Source organism: Lathamus discolor, chromosome 2, assembly GCF_037157495.1.
Source record: "Lathamus discolor isolate bLatDis1 chromosome 2, bLatDis1.hap1, whole genome shotgun sequence".
In the NCBI taxonomy this organism is placed as follows: domain Eukaryota; kingdom Metazoa; phylum Chordata; class Aves; order Psittaciformes; family Psittacidae; genus Lathamus; species Lathamus discolor.
Genome location: NC_088885.1, coordinates 50284220 through 50297532, shown reverse-complemented (window position 1 = coordinate 50297532; position 13313 = coordinate 50284220). Strand labels below are relative to the sequence as shown.

The following is a 13313-nucleotide window of genomic DNA, read 5'->3' as shown; positions in this document are numbered from 1 at the left end:
GAAAAGCTATTTTTTTTCTCCATATGCATTTTACACTAGTTTACAAAGAATTTCATCTGTGATTTTGAGTTCAGTCACTCAGTCTGGTAAGGCTTTAATATAATTCTAAGATAAACTTTCACCTTTAAGACTGTCAATAGTTTAATATTATTAGCAGGATTTCTCATCATACTGCTCGTTGTCTTTCCCAACTCATTTATGTTGAATGGCACAGTACCAGCAGAGGTCCTTCAACCTCTCTGCTGTCTCTAGCCTGAGAAAACAAATAATTTATTCCTAATCTCTGCTTCTTCCCAATTGCTGATCCACCATGTTCATGTTCCATATTCCATATTCTAAGAAACAATTAGTTTCCCTAGAAACTTCTAGGTGAAAACCTTGTTAAAAGTCTTCAGCAATCCAGGCAAGCTTTACCAGTTGCATCATATTTGTTGATCCCTTCAGAGAGATTCAACAGGTTTACAAGGCAGGTCATTGCTATAAAAAAGACACATTAATTTTTTGCTGGTATATCATACACATTCAGGTTCCCATAATTGAATAATTATTGCTATTATTTACTAGTTTTGACAATACACATCTATGGCTTTTTGGCATATTAAACCCTTTTAAGAAAAATCGTATCACATTTGATACTCTCTAATCACCAGTTAACAACACCTTTCTTCTACAGGTCTTGCAGAGGAAAGTTCTGGCATGGGAACTAATGAAGTTCTTTCTATAACTAAACTGATCCACGGTGAAGCAAAAGAAAAACTTAATAGACAATCCTGGGCTCCCAGTGTGGATTTAAATTAACTTCTTTTGTTTCTCTTTTCGAGCAACTTTACAATTTGTTTGTTCAGAATTTTTAAAACATTAAAAAACAGTTAAAATTGAGTAATTTGGAGGCAAATAGGTTAGCAGTATAGTTACTTTGCATGAATTATTTCTTGCAGTGAAAACTTCATAATTAAGCTAGTTGACAAGTTGACAAGAAGCCAGCCAGAGTCAGAACAGTGGTAGCTCCAGAAACACATTTACTCCCAAGATTAATTTGCATTGAAGTTACCTAAACAGCACACAAAGATATATTTCTACCATCTTTTGATCCAGAAATCCAGGCTAAGATGTAGCAACATTTTTGTTCCCTGAAAAAAAGTATTGGAAAAAGCACAGGTATTATATGCTCATTTACAAATAACCAATCTGGTGTTATGAGTTCATGACAACACTGAGGAGCTTTTCGACATGTTGGGCCTTGACTGCAAGTCTTCAATTAATCCATTTCCTTGACAAAAAAAAGAAGTCTCAGGCAGTTTTAATTGACTCAGAGATGTTACACTTCAATTTCCCATATGTGCCACTCACCTCTTGACTGTCCCCCTTCTTAAATGTCAATCTTCTGGGAGAATGAGATGTCTCTGTGTTGTTTGCAGTGCTACTGCTCATGAAAATGCACACGTGGGAGGTTACAGTTTGTGAACGGAGGACAAGGACTTACCTGCTGCTTTGGCAACATCTGCGGTTGAAATGTTTTCGAGGTTTGAGTGCACTCTGAAGGTCACAGCTGGTCCCAGCACACTGGAAGAGATTATTAAAAGATGTGAGATTCATAATCAAGAGACATGGCAGAATATTCCTTATCAAAATAGGTTTTTAAAGAGAACCTATTAAGATACCATTTAGCCTTCATCCTTTTGCTTCATTAGCTACATCTGCAAACATTTTTATACCTCTTGTGGTTTCTTATGCCTATCTTGTGCCTGTCTGAAAGAATTTCGACAACATGAACAAAACTTCAAAACAGAACACTCCTGTAAATAATATTCTTGCTATGAAGATAGCAAAATAGAGGCACTTAAATTGTTATTCACCCAAGTACAGCCTAGATCATCACTGGAATTCAGCATCCAAAGATTACACGTCATTTCAAATTTAATATATCTAACATCAATAAAAGCTTAGTCCTGTTGTCATAACTGTAAGTCAGAGGGACTGTAAAGAAACTCGGAATATTTATCTTCACCATGTTCTGCAAGAATATGTGTGGGGAAAGATTTTGGACATATCTGATCCAATGGCTGGTTTTGAACAAAAAGATATCACAAAGTATTTATCTTTTAACAACAGGGGTAGTCACCTCTTCAAATAATTTATGAGGGAAAATTATGACTCTGTGGCAACCTTTTTGGGTGTAGCTTGATAGTTGTTTATAGCATCAAAATCTGTAAGGCATTTACAAATTTACTGATTAGCCAGATGAACAACAGTAGAGAAAACTACTCAGGGTTTCACAAAAATTTTCATGGTGCATTTTTAAAGAAAAATAATTCCATATATGTAATTTTGCATTAATTTTCCACCCATCCTAATAATATCCAACTTAGATGCACATCTGATGAAAGGAATGAAGAAATATCAGTTCTGATATGCTTAAAACTACACTAAAGTACATATATATGATAAACATAAGAAAAATACACACATACATAAATATAGTAAATGTATTTTTGAAGAAAATTTCCAGGAGACTATAGAAACTGTAATATACAGAGGAGAAAAGTACAAGGGGTCAATAAAGACAAAAATTGGTACTATTATAAAAATTTAATTACATACTATGTATTATGTGAGTTCCTAAGTTTTTATTATTCACATAATCAGTGAAAAGAATTAAACTCATACTATGAATAATGACACTGCTTAAAAGGTGAAGAATATCGGCTGGAACCATACTTGCAATGTGTTTTGACCTCCTGTAGCTGTGTTTTACGAGAGAATGAAGTCTGGAAAACTTCCTCATGAAAGAAAGAACTTGAAAAATATTTCTGTTATAGGGCTTGAAATGAAGTATTAAATTATTCCTTTACTAACATGTTAATATTTTGCATTCATACAACGGAGAGCAGTTAATGAAGTGTGCTTAATAGAAACATAGACTAGAATCATAGAATAGTTAAGGTTGGAAAGGACCTCAAGATCATCTAGTTCCAACCCCCCTGACATAGGCAGGGACACCTCACACTAAACCATCCCACACAAGGCTTCATCCAACCTGGCCTTGAACACCGCCAGGGATGGAGCACTCACAACCTCCCTGGGCAACCGATTCCAGTGTCTCACCACCCTAACAGGAAAGAATTTCCTCCTTATATCCAATTTAAACTTCCCCTGTTTAAGTTTTAACCCATTACCCCTTGTCCTGTCATGACAGAAATACCTTTAAACTTTTTCCATTTCAGGAAGAAAAATATCTATTATTAACTATAAGACTTTGCTTTGAGGTCAGAAAGGGAATCAGAATAAGACTAAGAAGCATCCTTTAATCTTTTACTAGCAAAACATGCACTGTGCACATTTTATTCTGGAGTTAATAGGAACTGTCATTAATCAATCATTTTTTCTCTAAATACTCTTGGGATGGGGAGAGAAAGAGAAAACAGAGATTTTATTGCTAAAGGACAATCCAGATGCCAAGTTATTAACGTACAGGAAATGTATTTTAATAATATCAGGCAATTATAAAGCATTTATCAGCATAATTTAAATAATATTTTAGGTTATGATAGTCAACAATTGCAAAGTATGTTTTATTTGAGGTAACTGCTTTACAAGAATTCAGGCCATTCCCCGATTCTGTCACTAACACTGAGATAATCAGTCGTAAAAGGCATCTGGGAGTTCCATGATACTATTCCCTGAATATAACTAATCTTGCATTGTCCTTTCTGCATTGCAAGCCTGAGAGAAATCATGATTCCTCTCTGGCTGCTCAGACATTTACAGTATAATTAGCAGTCTGCTTTAAATAAAAGCAAGCACCAGCCTAGTCTATAGCTGTACCATGACAAAGATAGGGTGAAAAAAGAAAAACTATAGATATTTTCCCCAAAATTTACACTGCACAGTCCTTTATAGCTGACTTTCAAGCACAGCGTAGTTACACTCCAACCTTATCAGCGAAGACGTAAAAAAGTTTCCTTCCCTTCTTCCTTTGCCTGAGTTTTTTGCTTCTACCTCTGGCCCAGAGCTCACTATCCCCTCAGCTGACCTCCTGCTTTGCCCACTGCAGCTATGCACTTCACAGCATAATTAAAATCATAAAGATTAAAACTGGATCATTTCAGTGATCCAGCTCAGGCAGTGAGAGCCAGGGATTTCAGAGTGAAGCCTAGCAGGGATCATCACACTATTCTCTATTGAAGCCACCTGGATAATCCAGGAACACAACAGGATCCAAGTTGTGCCCATGTTCACATTGCCACAAGCACTGCTGATGAGAAAATTTAGGGAAATGAAGAGCAAAAACTGGGTGGTAAAAAAATTCCTTATGCAAGAGGGATGATATTGGTTTAACACTGTTCTTGTGCAGGAAAGAGGAAACCACAGAATCATTTAAAATACTCGCTCCTATGCTGCTATGTGGGAAACTGTTTTTCACTACTGTAGCAACTAAATGCTTGAAGGTAAGGAATCACCCAAGCACTACATAAGCACAGCTTCACTAGGAATATTTTAAAAATACAGAAAATAAAACAGATCTTGTCACAAGTTTTTGCATATTGGTATTATGCTGTTTATTTGAAAGCAAACAAAAGACCTCGAGATTACTTGGTCAAAATTGCATTTCTGCTCTATGTTTTGGGAACTGACTGCTTCAGGAGCTCATAAAATGAGATTTTCTCATGGGGGGCTTCTGGCAAAAGCACTCAATAAATAAACATTTCAATAACAATAGATGCCCTTTGGGGAATTCCTCACTGTTCATTATGTGTTGGATGAGAACATTTAAACAAAACCAGTGATTATTTGACTGCAAAGTATTTTTAAAAAGCTTTTAAAAAGAGGGCAACTAGCCTGAGAAAAGGTTTTAAGATATATAAAATGTATCCTTGATATTTCCTAACCAGGTACTTTAAATTAGATAGATGAGATGGCTTTTCGTCTGCAGCTGTCAAAGCCTCTGAAGCCCAGCTAATATTAATGTCAATTGTCTTTACATAACTCTAAATATGGAGGCTCCCTAAAGTGCACATAACTGTTTATGACCTGATGACTTGCAGACAAACCATTCCCACACATCAGGAAGGTTGCCAGCAGTGAGCAGAGGAATCCCTCCTGGCAGGCAGGTTACATCATGTCAGCCCCCCACTAGCTTTGTAGGTGAAAGCAATCAGAAATATAAACCCCAATGTCCAGGCTGAAATATAGCCTACATCCAAGACCTGCATATGCTGCAACTGAGATTAAAAATGATAGGTAGTCACACATTTAATCTAGAAAGACATTATTTTATCTCTGATTTTTTTCTATTCCCCCCCCCCCCCCCAAGCTGTATGCTACTACAGTTACACCTGTGTAAACTGGTAGTTGACTCTTCTGACACAATGGAACTTACATCCACCTAAATAAAGGAAGATTGTGAGTTTTAGAAGGCATCTGGACCATACTACCATAATCACACATCATTTTTTTCTAATACTTTGTTATGATGCTTTTTTGAATAAAGGTAAGCAGTTCTGGCTTCAAGGCTAATAAACAGTAACTTCTCCCCATGCAAAATGTCAGGTCTACTGCAATGACCTGCTAAATTTATTACTTGAAATTTACTGACTAATTACCCCCTCTGTTGGCTGTCACAAATTCTGCTCATTTTTTATTAAATTTCAATAATGTTGCCTTCAGCCATAATAGTTTAGGGTTTTTTAACAAAGACATTCAAAGCATATTGCAAATTGTCACCCTTATGTGCTGTTGTCTTACATTCTGTTTACTAGAGATGAAATAATTACAGTGTTTATACCAAAATGACTTGAAGGTTGATTGCTGATTTAATAATATGCCCTCCCCTTGGGTTTATATTTCCCATCTGAAGGTGGGAGGGTATACAACACACACAGAAACAAACAATATTCTTTGTGCAAAATAGAAGTATTTCCTTTCATTAATTGTTTTACTAACAACACTTTTCTGATATTTTGCCTGTCAACGAGTGATCTGAATAAACAGAGCCTAAGCATGATCAATATGGCAAGGTCCATATCACTTTCAAGCCGTAGGTTATAATTATATTTATGAATGACAGGATTAAAATCTCCATAAATTACGTACCCAGCTTTGCATGCCTGTTCTTCGCCCCCACATGTGTATACTTTGATGTTACGCTATCATACAGAAGGTTTACTGCAAAATACAGTCACAGTCTATCATACCCCCTAGTGGAAAAGGATTTGAGAAACAAGTGCCAACATGGCTATGTGTATTCTTGAAGGCAGAGCTGATGCCAGATGGAAATGAATGAAGGTTCCACTGCTGTACTTTAAAATACTGCTGTATTTAAAAGAGAAACACTAGCAGAGCACAGTATCTCAAGACTGGAGAAGGATGAGGAGATGAGGATTGAATATTTCTAACATTAAACATTCTCTTAATGACCCTATTTCATAAAACAGAGCTTGCCTTAATAAAGCTTAGTTTTGAAATTAGAGTCAGTACTTGTCTATATGTTCATTTCAAAATCCTTTAATCTCTGGAGGTTAAGAAAAGCAATTAGTAACGCTCCAGAGGATTGTGCAAAGTAAATTTTATAGCAGCGAAGGTAATTGTCTCAGGAAATGTTTGGTGGGCTTGAACTAATGACTTGCAATGTGTACACATTTCTGTGCTTACTGTGTTTAGGAATTTGAAGCTTATATCCATTGTTTATATTGCACTGAAGTCTCCTCTTCCCTCTCAATTTTGGAAAAATTAAAATACTCATACTGCTGTAAATGTGATCTATACGGGCACATAAACATACTTACGTCAAAGCAAGTTAATGGGGAAACACACATAATTAAAAGAGGCACTTTTGTAATACAGTATGTTTATACAACATGATTTACAGAGCAAATCAAAGGCAGAAAATTGCAGCTGGTCATTGTCATGTAATAAATAAATAGATTAAGAAATGTACACTGGCTATTTTGTTCTTCTGTTACTCAGACCAGCTGTAAATTCATTGACCACTTGATTCAGGTTTTCATCAACATTCTTGACCACAAATGTTGACTGAAATTTATTTTGTGAAGCTTTGCATCATACTCTATTTATATTACATAAGCAGGTCTCTGACTAAACTTCAGATTCAGGAAATCTGTGAAGGATGTGATGTACTAACCTATTACAAACTAACTTCTCTGAACTGTTGAGTAGAGAATATTGATCAGTACCCAGACTTAATACTAAAAAGTCACACATCTTTCACTCTTTAATATCTTTACTGTTCAAAGATTTGCTTCATTTTGCACCTGAAGTGAACAAACATTGATGTACAGCTGTATGCATTCTCACATTTCTATTGACATGTATGTATTTACAGACTGTGATCAATTCAAACAATCTTTTTTTTTTCTTTTAGCAAATTGAGTTTCTTGAGCCTTTCTCTGGAAACTCTTAACATGCTCCTTAAACTGCAGAATGACACAGAGTGTGCCACAACATGCTGCAATGCAGCCAAAAATATATTCTCTATTCATATTTATACCCTTTATATACACTAAGCATGAACTGTTTGCTTGCAACACTGTCTACAGAAATGTGGTCCTGTACTAAAACCATAGCTAGCACAGACAGGGAAAGTTAAGGATTTTTTCTACTAACATTACACCTTATGTCTGACAATAACCAAGCACTAAAGATGAGAAAGCAAAATCTCTGCTAAGGGAAAGACATTAAATACAGAGCTCACCAGTTAGTGGTTGATTTTCTATCACCACTTGCATTTCATTAGTGTGGTTTACACCATGCAGCTCGCTGAGGTGCAATGGATGGACCATAAAGATTAGGTAGATTGACAGCTTCAGAGCAATCACTTCTTGCAAATGTAATTGCATGGAGACAAAACTTAGGTCTGGATTTGACAGTTGCAGCTCAGACTTACATCTGAAAGCTACATCTACAGCCTTCATAAATCAGGTAATTATTTGGACACCTTGTAGTGCCCTCCTCTCTCCCTGAAATGATGCTCCATGAAGTCACTCCATGACTCACTTAGCACTGATCATTTCAGGGAGAGAACAGGACAGTATTAGGTGTCCAAATAATGGAATGTATCCTGACTGACACACTACTGTCATTAGATTAATTTCAAGAGTAAAGTCACAGAAAAGGGATTACTGGTCCAGAAAAGGATGCTTTCCAAAAACAGCAGTTCATGTTTGGTGGGTCTCTGATACCAACCAATACTAAATGATGGACTTTAAATTATTTTACATTAATGATTAATTTTAATAATTTAATCTATATGCATCAAAAAATGTGCTAAGTACACTGTTACTATTTACAGCGTAAAAGGCAGTGAAAGAGTATTTTAAAGATTTTACAACTCGCTTCATCTCAGGTGAAGATTATTTTGCTAAACCTACAATTTAAATGATTTCAAAATAGACAACGCTCAATTCAGAGACTGATGTTATGCTCAGTTTGTCCTATTTTTATTCTTCACAAAAAGCAACTTTTTATGATTACTCAATATCTATGAATAATTTGCAGAGTTTTAAAATAATTTTTCTATTAATCTGTCACAAGCCATGAAACTTGACATTTTCAACACGCTGAGTACATGAAAGTTGCCAGCATTGCCCGCAATGCAAATAAGGTTCTTAATTACAGTATTTAAAAGAACAAATCATACAAGTGCATAATTTTTTACAGCAAAAGAGTGTGTGGACCCTGAGAGATTGGGAAATGGGTTTCAAAATGCTGCTTAAATTTTTCTTTCATTCCCCAAAGATTTAAGCTGAAAGATAAAATAGATATATCATTAAAAAAAAAAAAAAAAAAAAACACACCAAGAAAAGTTAATTATAGTCTATTTTTTCTATTTACACTTTCATTCTTCTTCTTTATACCTTAGTCTGCCTGGTACGCAAACAACAGACAGTTTTCATTTTTAGACAGTAAGCATTCAATGCATTTTACTGAGTTCAGGTCTACTTACCCTCTGCACACCTTTGTTAGGGGAGTCTGTAGCAATCACATATAAAATCTGTCCACTGGGATGATATTCACCCTACGCTCAGTTTGCACAAGTGACTTTTAAAAATTAATGAAGATCAGGACTCATGTATTAGGACTTTTGCAGAGTTCAGCATGCTTATAGCTTTGATAGGAGCCAGATAGATCACAAATTTCTTTCATGAGGATTAGGCAGCACAACCTAAGATCAAAACACCCAAACTTTGCTACAGCCCCAAACCAAAGAGCTACAGAACTCTGAGCGCTACAACCAGAGCCTTCCTGCTTACCCTTTTAAGAACCTGTTTGCTGCTTCTTTGGCTCTGAGGAGAAACCACATTTGTTCTTGGGCTTCCCCATTTGGCTGTGAGGTAGGGACATTTGTTTTGCAAAGATGGAATTTATTCAGCTCTTTTGGTTGCACCTACAGATGCATATTTGCTCCAACTGCCTTTATGGCTCCTAGGGAATACAAACCCTTTGCAGCCAGATCATGGTGCAGCTCATAGGTCTAGATTTGAGATATTTACTGGCTAGGGTGTAAAAAACTACAGAAGAATTATTTTTTTTTTTCAGCTGGGTGAGCAGGTCTGTAATATTCATGCAATCCATCCATCCAGGTGACAAAAGAGAGGAAAAAAAAAAAAGGTGCGTGTTTGTGTACGTAGGATGATCAGTTAGCCAAGGGCTGGAGGACCAAGAAAGGCATAGATGTAAGATTAATTTGGTATATTTCTTATAAGGTACTATTCTTTTAAACAAAATTTTGCATTATAAACTTTTTCCATTTCTAATATTAGTTATTCTATTTGTGGACCAAGCTTTAGTGCAAGAGTGAGAATCACAGTTCTCTGTTTCTATTCTCATATCTGTCACCAAGTTCTGTACCATCTTAGGGAAAATCAGGCAAATTGTCTTGTGTTTCAATTTACCCATCTGTAAAATGGCTATGGTTACCTGTTAATAATATGCAAAATGTTATATAAATTAAATGCACTAGCACATATTCAGTGACTTGCATGAGACAAAGGAATATATCCTGCCTACCCTATAATGTTATGAACTTTATTATAAAAGGAATATGATGGCATTCTCAGTCACACAGAGAGATGAGTAGTAGAGAAATATGAAGTTAAAAAAAAAAGACAGATAAACATCAGAAGCTCACTTCTCTGTTAAAACCTTGAGTAGTGATCCATGAGTACATGGACATGTATCTGCAACACTGGATTTCATTCTGCTTTATATTACAAAGGTGCAAATCCTCTGATTTAATGAGATGAAATGTTGTAATGTAAAGCCAAACTTTGTACATTTTTATTTAAAAGAGCCTCCCTAGATTTTTAAGGTCTTTCTGTTTTGTCACCTAGAATTCATAAAATGCTGAAGGCCAAAATCCTTCTTGTTATTTTAATGTATTTTTATATTTTTCTAGAAGGAACGTTACAGCAGAGAAGGCAAAATGATCTTGGTTATATGCACATTTATTAAAGAAAAGCACACAAAATATATTGTACCTCAGGGGAAAAAGCCACAAGACTAATGTAATGCTAAGGTTGAGACATCACTCATGTTTAAGTAAAGGAATGCATAGTTGAAAATTCCACCTTATTTTTGTTTCCTTATCCTCGTTCCCTTAAAAATTGATGTATCTTTATTTTATAAATTACTTGTCAAATAAGACAATATGTACCAGAAAACACAATGTAATTTCTTATAAAAGCCTGCATACAATGAGTTACAGCAGTACATTTCAGACAATTTGTTTTCCAGACTCATTAAATCTGTGGAAGAAGTCAAGTTTGAATAAAAGTGGTTCCATTATTTCTGAGTTATGCTTTTATAACATTTTAAACAACATTATGCCAAATAGCCTTAGTCTGTTGGTTTGCTATTTAAAATCATAGAACAGATGACAAATATTGCGCAAGTTTTCTGAAAGGTATATCTTTTTATTGAGAGCAACCATATAGCACAGTTCAAATTTAAATAAAAATGTTGCTTAATTTCTGGATAATAAATGGAATGGAAATAAAAATTCAAACTATTGTTAGTTTATACTACAGCATCCTAAGGAGAGAAGGATGGACTATATGTTTTTTTATAAGCACAGTATTAGAACATTCCTCTTGGTAAAGCTAAATGGCACAGAGGCAGAATCCAGGATCTACCAATCTAGAAAAATCATTGAAAGAATATCAATCCACAGGTGTTTAACATACAACACAAGAAAAGATTAATTACACCGAATCAAGGAGAAAGGAATCACGGATAATCTGCACAGTGGAGGGAAGTTTGTAAATACAAACCTAACAAGATACTGTACTACCTGTCCAACTACTGCTCAGTGCTTAAATAATCCTCTCTCACATTATACTGCCTCTCAAGCTACCAATAATTTCCTGAGTTGTTCACATTTAGAGCATACATATACTACAAGTCATAATCCATCAGCATGATGAAGTGAAAATACCAAATACTGTTCCAGTGTTTAGGTTCTGGATGACTGAATCTGATTAACTGGCTGATTGAGTTTTTCAGGTGTTAGAAAAATAACATGACAAACAATGAACAAAACCTATATAGAATTATTAGGATACTACAGCCAATGCACATGTTCATAATAGGTGAGGCAAGAAGCTCCACTCGTAAGTCTGCCTGCCCAACACTTCCAATTTGAATGCATTTAAAGCTTCTCCAAACTTGGTTTCATTTTAAGACATCTTCCTCAATTCAAGTTCTTTTCACTGGGATGGTTGGCTGGCTTTTCAAATTGTATTTATTCCAGCCCGTCTCAGCCCTTCCTAAGAACAAGGATAATCATAGGTATTATATGGTTGTGTAAGGCCTTTTCTTTGAAAAGGAGGTGGAAGGTATCTGTAATCCTTCGCTTACTTCAAAAGACACATTTGAAGCATGGCAAAAATGTGCTTGTAGCATTCCTCATGGTAAGTATTCAAAATTCAAGCTTGTTTTAGATTGCTGTTTACATAAAAATATGTAAAAAACACATAGTTGATGTTAAGGACATACTAGAGCATAATACAAAAAAACAATCTTGTCTGCTTCATGTCTAGAGATGAAGACTTTCAAATTGTTTTTTTCAAGAGGATTCCTGACATCCAAGGATGAATGGAGGTCAAGTATTAGAGAAGACCAGTATTTTCAGGGCCTCAACTACATTTTTATCAGACTTCAGAAACTATGCTGGAAACAAGATATGGAAAAATAAAGATGTAAAGGTCCTACTGTTACTTTGAATTCTGCTGGTAGCATCCAGTTCTGCCTCAGATTCGTAGAAACTTCCTCCTTATATCCAATCTAAACTTCCCCTGTTTAAGTTTTAACCCGTTACCCCTTGTCCTATCCCTACAGTCCCTAAGGAAGAGTCCCTCCCTAGCATGCTTATAGGTCCCCTTCAGATATTGGAAGGCTGCTATGAGGTCTCCACGCAGCCTTCTCTTCTCTAGGCTGAACAGCCCCAACTTTCTCAGCCTCTCTTCATACGGGAGGTGCTCCAGTCCCCTGATCATCCTTGTGGCCCTCCTCTGCACTTGTTCCAACAGTTCCATGTCCTTTTTATGTTAAGGACACCAGAACTGCACACAATACTCCAGGTGAGGTCCCACAAGAGCAGAATAGAGGGGCAGAATCACCTCCTTGGACCTGCTTGTCACACTCCTGATGCAGCCCAGTACATGGTTGGCTTTCTGCGTTGCAAGCGCACACTGAAGCCAGCTCATGTCATTTCCTCATCGACCAGCACTCCCAAGTCCTTCTCTGCAGGTCTGCTCTGAATCTCTTCTCTGCCCAACCTGTAGCTGTGCCTGGGATTGCTCCGAGTCAGGTGTAGGACCTTGTACTTGGCATGGTTAAACTTCAGAAAGTTGGCATCAGCGCACCTCTTGAGCATGTCAAGGCCCCTCTGGATGGCATTCCTTCCTTTCAGCATATCAACTGAACCACACAGCTTGGTGTCATCGGCAGCTTTTCTGAGGGTGCACTCAATCCCACTGTCCATGTCACCAACAAAGATATTGAACAAGTCAGGTCCCAACACCGGTCACTGAGGGACACCACTCGTTACAGTCTGGACATCAAGCCATTGATCACAACTCTTTACATGCGGCCATCCAGCCAGTTCTTTATCCACCGAGTGGTCCACCTATCAAATTGATGTCTTTCCAATTTAGAGACAAGGATGTCATGTGGGACAGTGTCGAATGCTTTGCACAAGTCCAGGTAGATGATGTCGACTGCTCTGTCCCTGTCCATCAGTTCCGTAGCCCCATCATAGAAGGCCACCAAATTGATCAGGTTAGGAAGCCATGCTG

The 13313-nt window shown here is 36.6% G+C and overlaps 1 protein-coding gene across 10 annotated transcripts in view; it reads right to left on the bottom strand.

The window, feature by feature from the left end:
- PTPRN2 (protein tyrosine phosphatase receptor type N2) overlaps window positions 1-13313 on the bottom strand; it is a 667916-nt gene that overhangs the window by 369008 nt on the left and 285595 nt on the right. For all 10 annotated transcript variants that reach the window (XR_010609958.1, XM_065666790.1, XM_065666798.1 and 7 more), the window contains one exon: window positions 1484-1563. Coding sequence is in view for 9 of the 10 variants with exons in the window: in XM_065666790.1 (XP_065522862.1) it covers window positions 1484-1563 (80 nt within the window). In the remaining variant the exon portion in view is untranslated. The remainder of the gene's footprint in view (window positions 1-1483; window positions 1564-13313) is intronic.